Here is a 13,747-nt window from a genome sequence, read left to right on the forward strand (position 1 = left end):
AGGAGAGGGCTGCAGTGTGGCTGGGGCTAGTTCATTAAACTGGAAAAGCCACGGGGTGATAAGCAGACGGTTGCTGCCTCTCCGCCTGATTTATCAGCAGGATAACGAGGCAGGGCTGGAGCGATGAGGCCACATAGCTGGCAGCCGGTCAGAGGGAGGAAGCAGGCTGAGGTGACAGAGTCTGCTGCCTTCACCCTCAGGGCCTCTGGGAAGCATCCTGACACTGAGCCCTGGGTTCAAATCCCGGCCCCGTCATTTCCTGACCCCATCGTGATTCCTTGTCATCAGCGCCCCGTGCCTCAGTGTCTCCAACTGCATGTGACAGGGACCTCAGTGGCAACATGGGCTGGTGCAGGCAAGAGGGGAGGGAGGTCTTCGAGGGCTGCGAGACATCAACAAGCTTGCCCCTGAGTTCATGTCGCACCCCCAGAGACTCGGAGCAGCTGGGGAGACCCGGGGATCCTGCAGGCACAGGGGTGGGGTGGAGGCGGCATGCGGGTCCGTGTGGCCCCCGCTGGCACCTGAGACCTGGCGGCACGCAGCTCATGTGTGCAGCCGTGCTGTGTGAGGCCTGCACGAGGTGGCACGGACAAAGCCCCCACACCCACCCCTGCAGGTCTTCAATAAACGCTAATTCTGTCTTCTGCTTTTTTCTTCTTCTTCCAAGTTTAAAATTAAAAATAGATGTTTTGAAAAGAGACCAGCAGACTGGCAGGCGAGCAGGTCTTCGGGGACGGTCTGAGCTGCCTTTTGGTGACTAGCGAGATAGGCAGAAGGGAGCCCTGACGGTCCGACGTGGTCCTAGGTGGCAGCTCGATGAGTGAGCACCCTGATCCTTGCGGACATATCTCCAACACCGGGGCGAGGGGAAAGAAGCAGGTCACAGGAGGAAAAGCACACAGCACGAGCTCAGCTGCAGCAAGTTAAGATGTTAGACGATGTTCTATACTCTTTGTGGTGCCTGTATGCACCCACCTTCAGGAGAACCTTCCCTCAGGAGCAGAGGAAAAGGCCATGAGGCTGATGTGAGGTGCAGGAGGCGGGAGCCGACTAGGTCTGTATTGAGCACATACTACATGCCAGGTACTCTTCTAACAGGCTCACCTACCAGCCCATTTAACAGATGAGTAGACTGAGGCACAGAGCGGTCAAGCGGCCTGTCCAAAGTCACACAGTAAGTGGCAGAGGCCACGCTCTGGATTACTAACCCACATCGCCTCTCACACTATGGCTCAGCGTTCCTTGTGTTTTGAGAAAAGACTTAAGACGTCTACAGCAGTTGTGGTCAAATATTAACATGGGTAAAGTCTGGTGGAGTGTCCTCGGGTGTTCTTTCTTCTGTGCTGTATAATTTCCTGTAGGTGTGAAATGTTTACAAAAGCCTCCTCTGGCCCTAGGCCCTTTGCCCGGCCATGACCCACATCACACCGGTAGTCCAGCTTCCCCGGGTGGCTGAGCAATGACCAGCTCACCCCTCCCTCCCCCCACAGTGCTCATGAGATGACGCCTAGCATATTCTCCTGCTGCGGCTGGGTGGCCTGGGCCCTGGGGAGAAAGGATCAGCCAATACCTGGGCTGCCCCATCGAGACAGGGAGGGCGAGTGGCCCCGCTGGGCAGACAGGTTGGCCCATGGCCTTTCCCATCACTCTGGGGAAGAAACTGATGGCTGTGTAATTAGCGGGCATCTGGTCGGCAGGAGCTGGTGCATGGCTGGCTGCCCACACTGACCCAGTCTGGCTAGCATAGGCTTTGGTTCCTCTGCCCTGTGTGTCCTGGTTCTGGCATCTGGCAGTGCCCTCTGGGCTCCCGGAAATGTGGGCAATGCGCCTGGACCCTCAGGCAATCCTCGGGACCAATGGGCTGGGACCCAGAGTGGCCAGCAGTGGCCTGGTCTCACCTCCACCCTACCCCCACTCAAGAGGTAGGGAAATTGGGGCTGAGTTTGAGGCAGGGTCCTACCTAGGGTCACAAGGGGAGTCGACAGCAGGATTGGGTGTCCTCTTGTGCCAGGAGGGGCCTGGCTGGGCAAGAAGGCAGCCTTTGGGCCCTGAGGCATCTGCTGACAGCACACACGAAGCCAGTGTTTGGGGAAGAAAATCCGGAGGTTTCCTTAGTCACAGGCCTGGCTTCCGCCACTGTTTCCATCACATGGGGCTCAAAGAACCAGCTTTGTTCCTGCTGCTTAGGTAGTGTCCCCCTCCCCCCGACAAATGTCCCTGGCTCCAGATGGCATTTGGTGAAATCGTCCGGGCCACCTAGCCTATGGCCCCCCGCTCTGGCAGGAGCCCAGGCCTCAGGGGCTATGACATTCACTGGTGCTTCTTAGCTTGTCCCCCGCTTAGGTAAGAAGGCAGGTTAGACGGGGCTGGAGTTGGGGGACTGCCTTGGTGGGGTGGCGGACAGCCTCTGAGAAAGCCTTTAAGCCTGGAGAGTAGGCCTTTGTTATGGAGACCACTGTGGGAGCATTTCACTGAGGGCCACTTTCCCCTCCCCCTGCAAGAGCTGTGAGGGGGGCTTGAGGGCTTCCTAGAGGTAAAGTCCCCAAACCATGGCCCCTCCTTTAGACTGTGAAATCCCACCCCCGCCCCGGGAGTTCCTCAGCCTCCCGTTCTTCTGCACTGAGCGCCCAGCAATTCGTCAACATGAACTTTGAAGCCTGCCGACAGGCTCTGGTTCCAGAAACTTCTGCTCCAGGTGACCAGATCACCGCTGGGACTCTGGACTTATTTGTCTCTCCAGATTTGGGGGTGGCGGTTGACCCTCGGACCTCAGTTCTCAAATGGGTCTGGGAAAAGTCACCAGTTTTCAGTTTGTTCAGCCTCTCTCTTAGTGGCAAGACAGGAGTAACAACTTCCAAGCTCCTACGCGCCAGAGAGGAACCAGAGACTCTCAGGCACCAGCTTGCTGTGTGACGCAGCCTGTGTTTCCTCGTCTGTCTAGCGGGTCTCAACACAAAGACTCTGTGGCCACGTGCTGCCAAGACCTGTCACAACAGGCATGTTGGGGACCCTGGCAAATGTGAGTCCGTGGTGGAGTCACCAGAGTCCGGGCCCTCCAGCCTACCTCCCCGTGACCTCAGGCAGCAGGCCTTCTCTGAGGTCAGACAGCCCAGCACACCAGAAAACAGCCAGGTGGGCACAGGGGCCTCGAGCCTAGTGCCCCATAGCTGCTTAATAAACATTTATGAAATGAACTAACGAACAAATCTCTAGGTTCTCCACCCGGATGGGGATGGGGGCTCAGCATGACTCCATGCTCTGGTCCAGACTGTGCCTCGGTAACTGGCCATGCCAGGTGCGTATGTTGGTGGGGAGGGTGTCTGCCTGGCCATCTCCTGTGGGAATGACATTGGGCATTGATGAGGCTGTCCCCAAAGTTCATGGCTATAGCCCAGGCTCCGTGTCTCCCCCTTCTCTCCCATCCCCATACACCCTTTCCAGGGCCCTGTGTTGATGTTATTATTATGGTCTGAATGTTTGTGTCCCTCCAAAATTCATATGTTGAAATTCTAACCCCCAAGACAATGGTATTAGGAAGTGGGGCCTTTGGGAGGTGATTAGGTCACAAGGGTGGAGCCCCCATGAGTGGGATTAGTGCCCTTGTAAAAAGACACGAGCTTGCTTCCTATCACTCTTTCTGCCATATAAGGATACGATAAGAAAGCCATTTGCAACGCAGAAGGGAACCATCATCAGAACCCAACTGTGCTGGCACCCTGATCTTAAACTTCCAGCCTCTATACCTGTGAGAAATAAATTTCTGTTGCTTGCAAGCCACCCAGTTTGTGGTATTTTGTTATAGCAGCCTGAGCAGACTGAGACAGGTATCATCACCCTGTCTGACTCCAGGCTGGGAGGAAGGGGCCATTGCAGAAGCCCTTTTCAGCTCCTGTCTTGGCTCTGCCCTTGCCCAGATCGTGTGCAGGAGGGCCCCTGAGGGCTGCATTTCCCAGGCTTCAGCTCCAGCCTCCACCTACTAGGTAGGCCAGTGAAAGGAGCTGGAAGGCCAGAGGAAGGGAGAAGCCAGGGAATTTCTCTCCCTCTGTCTCAGGCAGAATCTCTGAAGGGCTTGCCTCCTCCAGTTCCACCAGACAGACCCACTGGGTGTCCGGCTTTGACCAGGTGACCCTCGCCCCTTGGCTTTAGTAACATTTCCTGCTGTTCCGTCAGTCAGGGACTTGTGGAATATTCCTTCTGTTGCTAGTCTCAAGGTTGCCTCACTGTCCCCTGTATGGCTTCTTGGTCATCAATTCTCTGCATTAAATTCCCCTTGTTTTAAATACTTAGAGATGTTTGATCTTCTGTGTACTCTCTGGCTCATACACGGCACCTGTTTGGGCCTAAGCCACAGAACTCAGGGAGCTCACAGTCCTGCAGAATCGAATCCACCCCCAGTCCTGCCATGAGGGGTGGCACAAAGACACAGATCCCCTTCCCCAGGGCAGCCCAAAGAGACCTGCCCAGGCTGGGTTTGTGAATTGGGGCCATGAAGGCTAAGTAGGAGTTTGCCAGACAGAGAAGATGGAGAAAGGCATTCCTCGGAGGAGCAAGTGCCGAGGTCCACTTGGGAAAGTGCCCAGGGGTGGGGGGCGGTTTGGTGCCATGAGATTCTGGGGGGGGGGACGTGTGTGTGTGCGCGTGCGCGCGCACGTGCGCGTGCATATAGGGGGTCCTGTCTGAGCAGCAGGAGCTGAGGCTGAGTCCCGGCCTGCTCTGTGTGTTGTACACCAGGGTTGCTCAAAGAGTGATCCCAGAATTTCTTGAATTAGAGTTTTGTAGGGGCCGTAACAATCTCTGGGCCTCAGAGGTCCATTTTTAGGGGGCTGGCTTGCTCCAAAGAATGTGCAAACCACTGCCCTGGGCTCCGAGAGGCCTCAGACCTGGTTCAGCAGGGGAAGGACCCCATGGTATTTGCTTTTCAGAAAAACCTCTCTTGTTCTGTGGAGTGGTGGTGATGGGGAGGGAGGAGAGGCCTGGGGCTGCGGGGGAAGCTGGTTCCATAACCCAGGTGCGTGATACAGGGCAGAAGCTGGGGCAGGAGCTGGAGGATGGACTGGATGCCCAGCCAGGAGGTACACAGGAGTGGGCGGGGGGTGGGGGGTGGGGAGGGGCCAGCCTGCAGTCCCAGCCTGTCAGGGAATCTGCTGGCCCAGGAGGGCAGAAAGGGAAGAAGCCTGGGGTGGGGGCCAAGGTTGGATTCTAGAGTCTGCCCCATCCTCCCTCCCCACCCTGGGCCAAGGTTTCACTTCTTGTGAGTGTCAGGGCAACACCACCAGCCCTTTACACGGCTGCAGTCCCATTTTTAAGTGATTCTGTGAGCACTCCCAACCACTGGCTCCATCGTGTTCCTCCCCTGGCCCAGTCAGAGGTAGGACCGGGAATCCAGGGGTCCAAACCTCTGGCTGGGGGCTCCCGCACGTCCTGCGCTAAAAAGCGCCGGGGGTGGGGGCCAGCTGCGTCCCAGACGGCAATGGGAAACACAGTCCACACCCAGGCCCCAGGAGGCCGGGTCACTGCCATTGTAACTGGAAAGACTCCAGGTCCAGGAGGAAGGGGTTGCCCCAACGGCGGGAACAGAGGTTGTGCCGAATTCCGAGTTTTGCACCGCGCCCCTCTTCCTTCAGTCCCGCCGGGACGTCCCCGACCAGAGGTGACCTCCTAGCAGGGGAGGTCTCCAAACCCCAGGCCCTGCCGGGCGGGCGCCCCGGGAGGGTGCTGGCGGGGCGAGGGGCGGGCGCTCAGGGCGCGGCCGGCGGCTACTCGTGGGCCGCACTGGGCCGGGGGTGCCCTCCCTCCGCCTCTTCCTCCGCGGGCCGGGCCGGGCCGGGGCGGAGCGGGGCGGCGGCATGGCGGGCCGGCGGGCCGGGGCCGGGACCGGGGTCTGGACGCTGCTTGCGCTGCTGGCGCTGCGGGCGCTCGGCGCCGCGGCGCACCCGCAGTGCCTGGACTTCAGGCCGCCCTTCCGGCCCCCGCAGCCGCTGCGCTTCTGCGCGCAGTACTCGGCCTTCGGCTGCTGCGCTCCCGAGCACGACGCGGCGCTGGCCCGGCGCTTCGGGGCCCTGGCGGCGCGCGTGGACGCCGCGATTTGGGCCGAGTGCGCCGGCTACGCGCTTGACCTGCTGTGCCAGGTGAGCGGGCGCGCGGGGCGCGCGCCAGGGGCCTAGTTCCTAGATGGGAGGTCGGCTCTGGCAACCCCACTGGGACAAGATCAAGGGTGGGCGGCGGGCTTTGTAACCCGAGCCCCCCACCCCACCCCCGCAGGAGTAACTGGGCACGGGGCAGAGATTCGGGCATCCTGGGATGGCTCTGGGCTTTGCCATCATTAGCTTTGTGACTTGGGCTTTATCTGGGCCTCGGTTTCCCCTCCTGATGAGGTCATCACTCCCTCAGAGTTTGGGGGGCTCTTCTGCCCTGGCACCGCCTAAAGACCCACAGTGCCGCGGCCCTGGAGAGCCCTGCCCTTGTTGGAGTACCAGGGTGGGAAGCCTCTGTCCCGCTCGGGGCTCCCCTGCGCTGCCCCCCGGGGAGATGGGAGCCGCAGACCCCTGCAGAGGGCATGGTCAAAGCGCTGGACTTGGGTTTGTCCCGGGGTTTGGGGGCACACTGCTCCCAGTGAGGGCCCTTCCCCCAACCTGGAGGAGCTGTCTGACAGCCCCTCAGTACTCCGGGATCCGGACGTGCGCTGGTGCTCGATCCTGGGTGACCCCCGGTGCTGAGGTGTCCCAGGTGATTCCAGACCATACCTTGGTTTGTGCTGTGCCCTTTTCCCGGGATGGCACCCCCACCCGGCGTAGGCATAGGCATCTCATCCTCCAAGACTACCCCAGTGAGATCCCTTTGGTGAAACCCCTCTGCCCCTGTGGGGGCTGAGTTCCCGCTTCTGCTCGCACCAGACTGTGCCTTAGCTGTTCGTTTTCCTGATTCCGGAGTGCCTGAGCAGAAGCCCTGGCCGGCAATGGGTGGAGGCTGAGAAGTCCTAAGGCTGGCCCTGGCCCCGCAGCTGGACAGTGGGAGGACCCATGGGTGGAGGGGTCCTGCCCACACAGCACAGAGTCGTAGCCTTCAGCTGGCAGGGGCAGGCGCTGATGGGAGGAGCGAGAGGGCTGGCTTAGATCCAGACATACTAGTGTTCCATCCTGGCTCTGCCACTTCCTGGCTTTGGGACCCTGGGCAGGTCATCACTGCACTTCAGTTGCATCGTGTTTACAACAGGGGCAACCCTAGCTTCCCCCCCAGGGTTGCCATGAAGACTAAATGTCCCATACTCAGGGCTCAGTGGACGATTCTGCCTGGGTTTCTCTAGTGCTTCCTTGGTCCCCACTGGTTGCCCTGCCCTGAGCAGGGACTGAGTGGGGCCTACAGGCTGATTCAGGGAACGCCCAGAGTGGCAGGGACTTGCTTGGTGGTCACACAACTCAGTGGTGGCACTTGGACCACAGTCGTTGCCATGTGAATGAGCCATCTGGGTAAGAAATAAGGGGGGGCTGGGAGCAGACAAGGAGACAGACCCTGGGGAGCTCCAGAATGCAGGGGGGTGGGCAGCTGTCCTTTGGCGGAGTCTGCTGAGCACCTACACTGTGCATCTCAGGGGAGCCGGAATGGTCTGGTCAAGTGTCCCCCTAGCTCACCTGCCTGGGGACTCCTGGGGCAGATCTTCTGGCCTTCCCACCCTGGTCACATAGCAGAGTACGTGCATCCACCCCACTTTTTTTAATTGAGCATTTACTATGCGCCAGGCTCAGCAGGGCCCAAAGGTGTGCAGGTCTGAGGAGGGAGAAGGGAAGGGTCAGGCCTGCTACCCCTCCCCTGGCAGGAGGCTCCCTCTCTCCTTGGGAACCTTCCCAGTACGCCCTGGCCTTGAGCAAGCAGCGGTAGAAGGGCCACTAGCATCTCACCCCAGGCATCTCTGGGAGTGACCTCATGTCTGGAGCAAGCTTGGAGAGTACACCCGAGGCTGGATCACAGTTTCCCTGCCAGGGCCTTGTGGGAGGGAGGGAAGGAGAATGCTAGATGGGGGATGGTATTCTCTGCAAGCCAAGGCTGCGTCTGGATTCAGCACCTCCTGATTTCCACGAGGGGAGGTGGCCAAGGTACTTTATTTACAAGTTTCAGTCAATGACGGCATTCAGGGATCCACATCTGCTTGGACTCCAGATGGGGAGAGAGACCATGAAACCATGCCTATGCCCAAGTCCCCCCCCGAACCTGCCCCTATCTGGCACCCACAATTCCTCTAGATGCCCAGGATGGCTCCTTAGCCAGAGGCCAGTAGTCCCTCCTGGCCCCTTCAGACCCTTGCTTGGGGCTTTGCCCTCGTCCATCTGATGCCTATGTCATCAGGAGGAGAAGAGACAACTTGTGACACATGGCAGCTCAGGTCCCAGATTGATGGGAGCCAGTCCACATAGCGAACTTCCCATGTAACTGAGATGGCCTCTTTAAGTACCTAAAATCATCAAAGCATGGTTTCTGATAGAAGTCTGTGCAAAACATGCTCTGCAGGCTCAGGTACTGGGCAGACATTTCCTCGGAGCCTGTTAGGAGTTGGCCCTATGCTGGGTGCTGGGCCCAGAGGCAGTTGGCCAGTAGCAAGCTCAGTCTCAAAAGTTCCCTTGTTCATTTCAGGAGACAGACACACAGACACTTACCAGAATGGCCAAAAGGCTTCCCAAGGGTGACTGTGGAGCCATAGTGAGAAAGGCCACACTTACCCTGAAAAAGTCAGGGAAGCCTTCCTGGAGGAGGGGACACTGAGTTGCCTCTTGATAGTCTGTATTGTCTGAGCATTATTTCAACAAACACATGCATCATTTCAGTTTATTCCTCCCAATGATTCTATGAGGTTGGAATTTTTTCCCCTTTTATAGATGAAGACATAGGCACAGAGAGGTTAAGGAAATTGCCCAAGGTCACTCAGGGAATGGTAGACTCAGTCTCCAGGGTGCTCTGACTCCAAAACCCCTCTCTTAATCACTTTTCCTGCCTTCTTGAAGCCCCACCATGTGCTGGGCCCTGGGGTCCCTGCCCTGGATGGTCTCACAGCCTATGGGGTGGACACACAAAGAGGTAATTAAGTCCCAGTCAAGCAGACGAGCTGAGCAGTGGGGAGCTGACAGCAGAAGTGGAGAGCTCACACTGCAAGCTACAGAATTACAGTTTGGTGAGTGTTGTGTCTGAGATACGGACAGAGAGCTGTAGGAGCATCCACAAGGGCTGGGGGATCAGGGCCCTGAGAGAATAGAGGTGTAAGGGAAGACTGTTGAGTTGCGCTTTGAGTCATGAATAGGAGTTTGCCAGATGCAGAAGTGGGCGAGGAGGGAACGTCCTATAAGAGAATATTGTGTACAAAGACTCAGTCTTCCTGGGGAATTCCCTGGCGGTCCAGTGATAGGACTCAGCATTTTCACTGCTGAGGGCCCGGGGTCAATCCCTGGTCGGGGAACTCAGATCCCGCAAGCTGCATGGTGGAACCAAAAAAACATAGACTTGGTCCACCTCGAGAGTAGACGGTGGACATAAGAAGCCTTCGGGACTCAGGACCGTGAGTCATGAGTGTCAGTGACGGCACATTGACAACCTCGGGGCAATAATGTGGGCAGGCTGTTTGCCCCTGTGCTGAAAGGCCCAGACAGCTAAGCAATGTCATACTGGGTTGGTTTTCCATGGGTTTTCTGCTGCCTCCCCCTCACTGACCACCGTGAGGCTAGTTGCCGACTGAACTCCTTGCGAGCAGCGACCGCTGCACCCTCTTGTCATTTCCTGCTCTGGACTGCTCAGGCCTGGGCACCAGGTTTGTATTGTGTGTAAGTAAGAGTGAGTAAGGGTTGGCCGGACCCAGTGGGTTTGACGCATGGATGCTGAAATTCCAGCCTGGCTCCCTGGAGGCCCTCCCTGCTCCATCTCTAGTTCTGGGTGGGGTTTTGATGAGTGGAGGCTTTCAGAAGTCTGTTTTGCTCCCCACTGTGTCCCTGGAGCCGAGGACAGTGCCTGGCACAGAGTCGGTACCCAGTAAACACTTATTGAATGAAACTCTGCTGAGTGATCTGAGAAAAGCCCCGGTCTGGGCATCGTGAGGCCTGGGTCTGAGCCTCGGCTTGGCCACTTTTTGGCACCTGGCCTTCTTGAAGCCTCAGGTTCTCATCTGTACAGTAGAAATCACAATGACCCTACCTCGCAATGACTAAATGAGGCGTGTGCGCACACAGACCCTCCCTGGTCCACCCACGGCTGCTAGCTGCACTCACAAGAGGCTCCAGGGGAACCGTGGGAGAGGCGGCACTGCACAGAGGCCAGGGCCTGGCCGTCCGGAACATGTGGAAACGCTTTCCCTGTCTGGGCCTGGGCAGTACTGACCAGAAACACAAGCACGTCACCAAGTGGCCCTCAGCCCCACAGTAGCAGTCGTTGGGCCAGGAGGACAGGCCGTGGTGTGACTAAAAGCCCCAGTCGTGTAAAGGGAGGGTACGGCCCCTGGCCAGGAGCCTGAGAACACGGTCAGGAGGGCAGCCTGCCACCCTCTGCCCCTGAGGGCCTCCTGTTGGAACCCAGCCTGGCCCTGCCTGTGAGGGCGGAGCGTGTGCCTGTCTGCGCCTCCCCTGCCGTGGGAAGAGCATCCCCTGATGCCTCGGGGGCCCAGGCTTGAGTCAGACCGGGCCTTGGCCTGGTGAGCTCACGCAGGGGGTGGGCGGGGGGTACCGGACTCATAACAGTTACATATGCTCAGGTCAGAGGCTCTAGCCGAGGGAGTCCCTCAGAGAGCCTGGGGTGCTGAGGCTTCTGCTCTGGGGGGCTCTCAGCTCTCAGCTCTCAGGTGGTGGGCACTGGAGCCTGAAGCTGGGAGAGGCCTGGTCACATTTGTTGCCACTGCCTGGGTTGCCAGGAAGCAGAACCCGGGGCAAAGCTCATGGCTCTTTCCCTTATTATGGTGAGAGGACGCTGTAAGCAGACGTGGCAAGGGGCAGAGGGAGAGCCAGTCGAGAATGCAGTTGCGAGTCGGCTGCTGCCAAACGTGACGGATGCTTGAATTGGCAAGACTGGGGTTCCAAGAAAACCACACAAACTGAATCAGGACTGTCCTGGGGCGGGGGGTGGGGGGAGGAAGGCGGAGCAGGTTATCTGTCAGCTCCCTTTTCCCAGGGGCCAAAGGTCTGTCACATCAGGCATTAACTCCCCCACATTCCGGATGGGGCCCACGTGGGAGATGAGTGGGGTCCCAAGCGTCTCATCAATGGGGATGCCCTCGGTGGGAGGTGAGGGGTGAGCCGCGGCTGCTGGGTTTTGCCCTGTGACGTTAGACCCCAGGACCAGTGAGGTCAAGAAGGTCTGAAGAGGTGCCGGGGGTGGGGGGGTTCCTGATTCATTTGTGTCGCAGAACAACAGCTCTGGCAGCAGAGGACAGCCCCAGGGCCCTGCCTGGGAGGGGCTGAGCCCAAGGTGACTAAGGGATGGAGGAAGGGGGTCCTGGTGGTCAGGGGGACATGTGGGCATGTGCGTAATCAACGCACTCACACGTGTACATGCACCAGCCTCCCCGGTGCTGGGAGGATGAGGTTGGCCTGAGACCAAACCCAGATCCTCCATGTTGACCGATGGCGCTGGGTGACACTGGAGGGCCCACACCTGGGTCTCCCCATCTGTAGCACTCTCACCCTCATGGGCTCTGTTTTTTAAAAAATTAATTAATTTATTATTAATTTTTGGCTGCACTGGGTCTTTGTTGCTGTGCGTGGCTTTCTCTAGTTATGCCGAGCGGGGGCTACTCTTCGTTGCGGCGCATGGGCTTCTCATTGCAGTGGCTTCTCTTGTTGCAGAGCTCCGGCTCTAGGCGCGCGGACCTCAGTAGTTGTGGCTCGCGGGCTCTAGAGCGCAGGCTCAGTAGTTGTGGCGCACGGGCTTTGTTGCTCCGCAGCATGTGGGATCTTCCCGGACCAGGGCTCGAACCCATGTGTCCTGCATTGGCAGGAGAATTCTTAACCACTGCGCCACCAGGGAAGCCCCCCTTCGTGGGCCCTTGTGATATTAAATGAATAATGGAGGGAGGAGCCCTTATTCCCTGTTAAGGGCTGGTCAGGGTGGGTCAGTGCTCAGCACACTCCCTAGGTATTCACTGTGGGCCTCCTATGTGCTGGACATGGTCTCAGGCTCTGGAATACGGCAGTGCCCAAGACAGGCAACATTTCTGCCCTCGTGGAATTCAGGTTCTGAGGAAGACAGACAATAAACACGTAAACACACTGATTTTATAATAATATCAGGGAATGTTAAGATTTTGTTCTTTTGTTTTTTAAGCCGAGTCAGAGGCCAGGAGGGAATGAAGCTGATGGCTGGGTGGTCAGGGAAGGCTTCCTGGAGGTGCCCCTTGAGTAGGGATCTAAAAAAAGTGAAGTGAGGGAATTCCCTGGTGGTCCAGTGGTTAAGAATCCATGCTTCCAATGCAAGAGATGCAGGTTCGATCCCTGGTCGGGGAACTAATATCCTGCGTGCCATATGGTGTGGCCAAAAAAGTTGATTAATTTTAAAAATTTAAAAAGTGGAGTGAATCATGGAGGTATAGGGCAGAGGCAGCATATTAAAAGAGAAAGTGTATAAAAATGCCTCAGATCCTTTCTGGCACACAGTAGGTGCTTAAGATCAGCTCCTGATGCTCATGTTAGTAGTAGTAGTAATAGTGTGGTTATTCTAACAGAAGCATCAGGTGAGAGAGAAGGAATGAAGGCGAGGAGATACAGGCCCTGTGTAGCTGCTGCTGTGGTTGAGACAGTTGGTGGTAATGGACAGATGGCGTCCTCCCATTTTACAGATCAGCAGACTGAGGTTCTAGGAGATGGGATGACCTGCCCGAGGTCACATAGCTGGTAAGACCACCCCAGAGCATCCCTGAGCCGTCCCTGTCTGTGCAGGAATGCTCGCCGTATGCGGCCCACCTCTACGACGCAGAGGATCCGTCCACGCCCCTGAGGACCGTGCCCGGGCTCTGCGAGGACTACTGCCTGGACCTGTGGCAGTCGTGCCGGGGCCTCTTCCGCCACCTGTCGCCCGACCGCGAGCTCTGGACGCTGGAGGGCAACCGCGCCAAGTTCTGCCGCTACCTGTCCCTGGACGACACGGACTACTGCTTCCCGCACCTGCTGGTCAATGAGAACCTCAACTCCAACCTGGGCCGTGTGGTGGCCGACGCCATGGGCTGCCTGCAGCTATGTCTGGAGGAGGTGGCCAATGGGCTGCGCAACCCCGTGGCCATGGTCCACGCCCAGGACGGCTCCCACCGCTTCTTCGTGGCCGAGCAGCTGGGGCTGGTCTGGGTCTACCTGCCTGACCGCTCGCGGCTGGAGAAGCCCTTCCTGAACATCAGCCGGGCCGTGCTCACCTCGCCCTGGGAGGGCGACGAGCGGGGCTTCCTGGGCCTCGCCTTCCACCCCCGCTTCCGGCACAATGGCAAGCTCTACGTCTACTACTCAGTGGGTGTGGGCTTCCACGAGTGGATACGCATCAGCGAGTTCAGGGTCTCAGAGGATGACATGAACGCTGTGGACCACGACTCGGAGAGGTGGTTCCCCGGGAGCCCAGGCGGGAGGGGCGGGGCTGCGAGCGTGGATGAGCCCTGGCGTGACCACACATGGCCAATTGGAGTTGCGCCCCCCAGGAGTTGTGAAATATTTTGAATGTCACGCTTGGTGAGGGGGCCGAACCCCCTGTTCTGGGGTCAGGGGAGGGGTAGTTGCCAAACAGACATCACCGGCTCATGTCC

General features: G+C 58.2%; 1 protein-coding gene across 2 annotated transcripts in view; it reads left to right on the top strand.

The window, feature by feature from the left end:
* Nucleotides 1-5,581: 5,581 nt before the first annotated feature.
* HHIPL1 (HHIP like 1) overlaps nucleotides 5,582-13,747 on the top strand; it is a 29,368-nt gene continuing 21,202 nt past the window's right edge. For both annotated transcript variants that reach the window (XR_007475824.1, XM_004262387.3), the window contains exons 1-2: nucleotides 5,582-6,128; nucleotides 12,900-13,546. Coding sequence is in view for 1 of the 2 variants with exons in the window: in XM_004262387.3 (XP_004262435.1) it covers nucleotides 5,847-6,128; nucleotides 12,900-13,546 (929 nt within the window). In the remaining variant the exon portion in view is untranslated. The remainder of the gene's footprint in view (nucleotides 6,129-12,899; nucleotides 13,547-13,747) is intronic.

Source organism: Orcinus orca, chromosome 2 (genome assembly GCF_937001465.1).
Source record: "Orcinus orca chromosome 2, mOrcOrc1.1, whole genome shotgun sequence".
NCBI lineage: Eukaryota > Metazoa > Chordata > Mammalia > Artiodactyla > Delphinidae > Orcinus > Orcinus orca.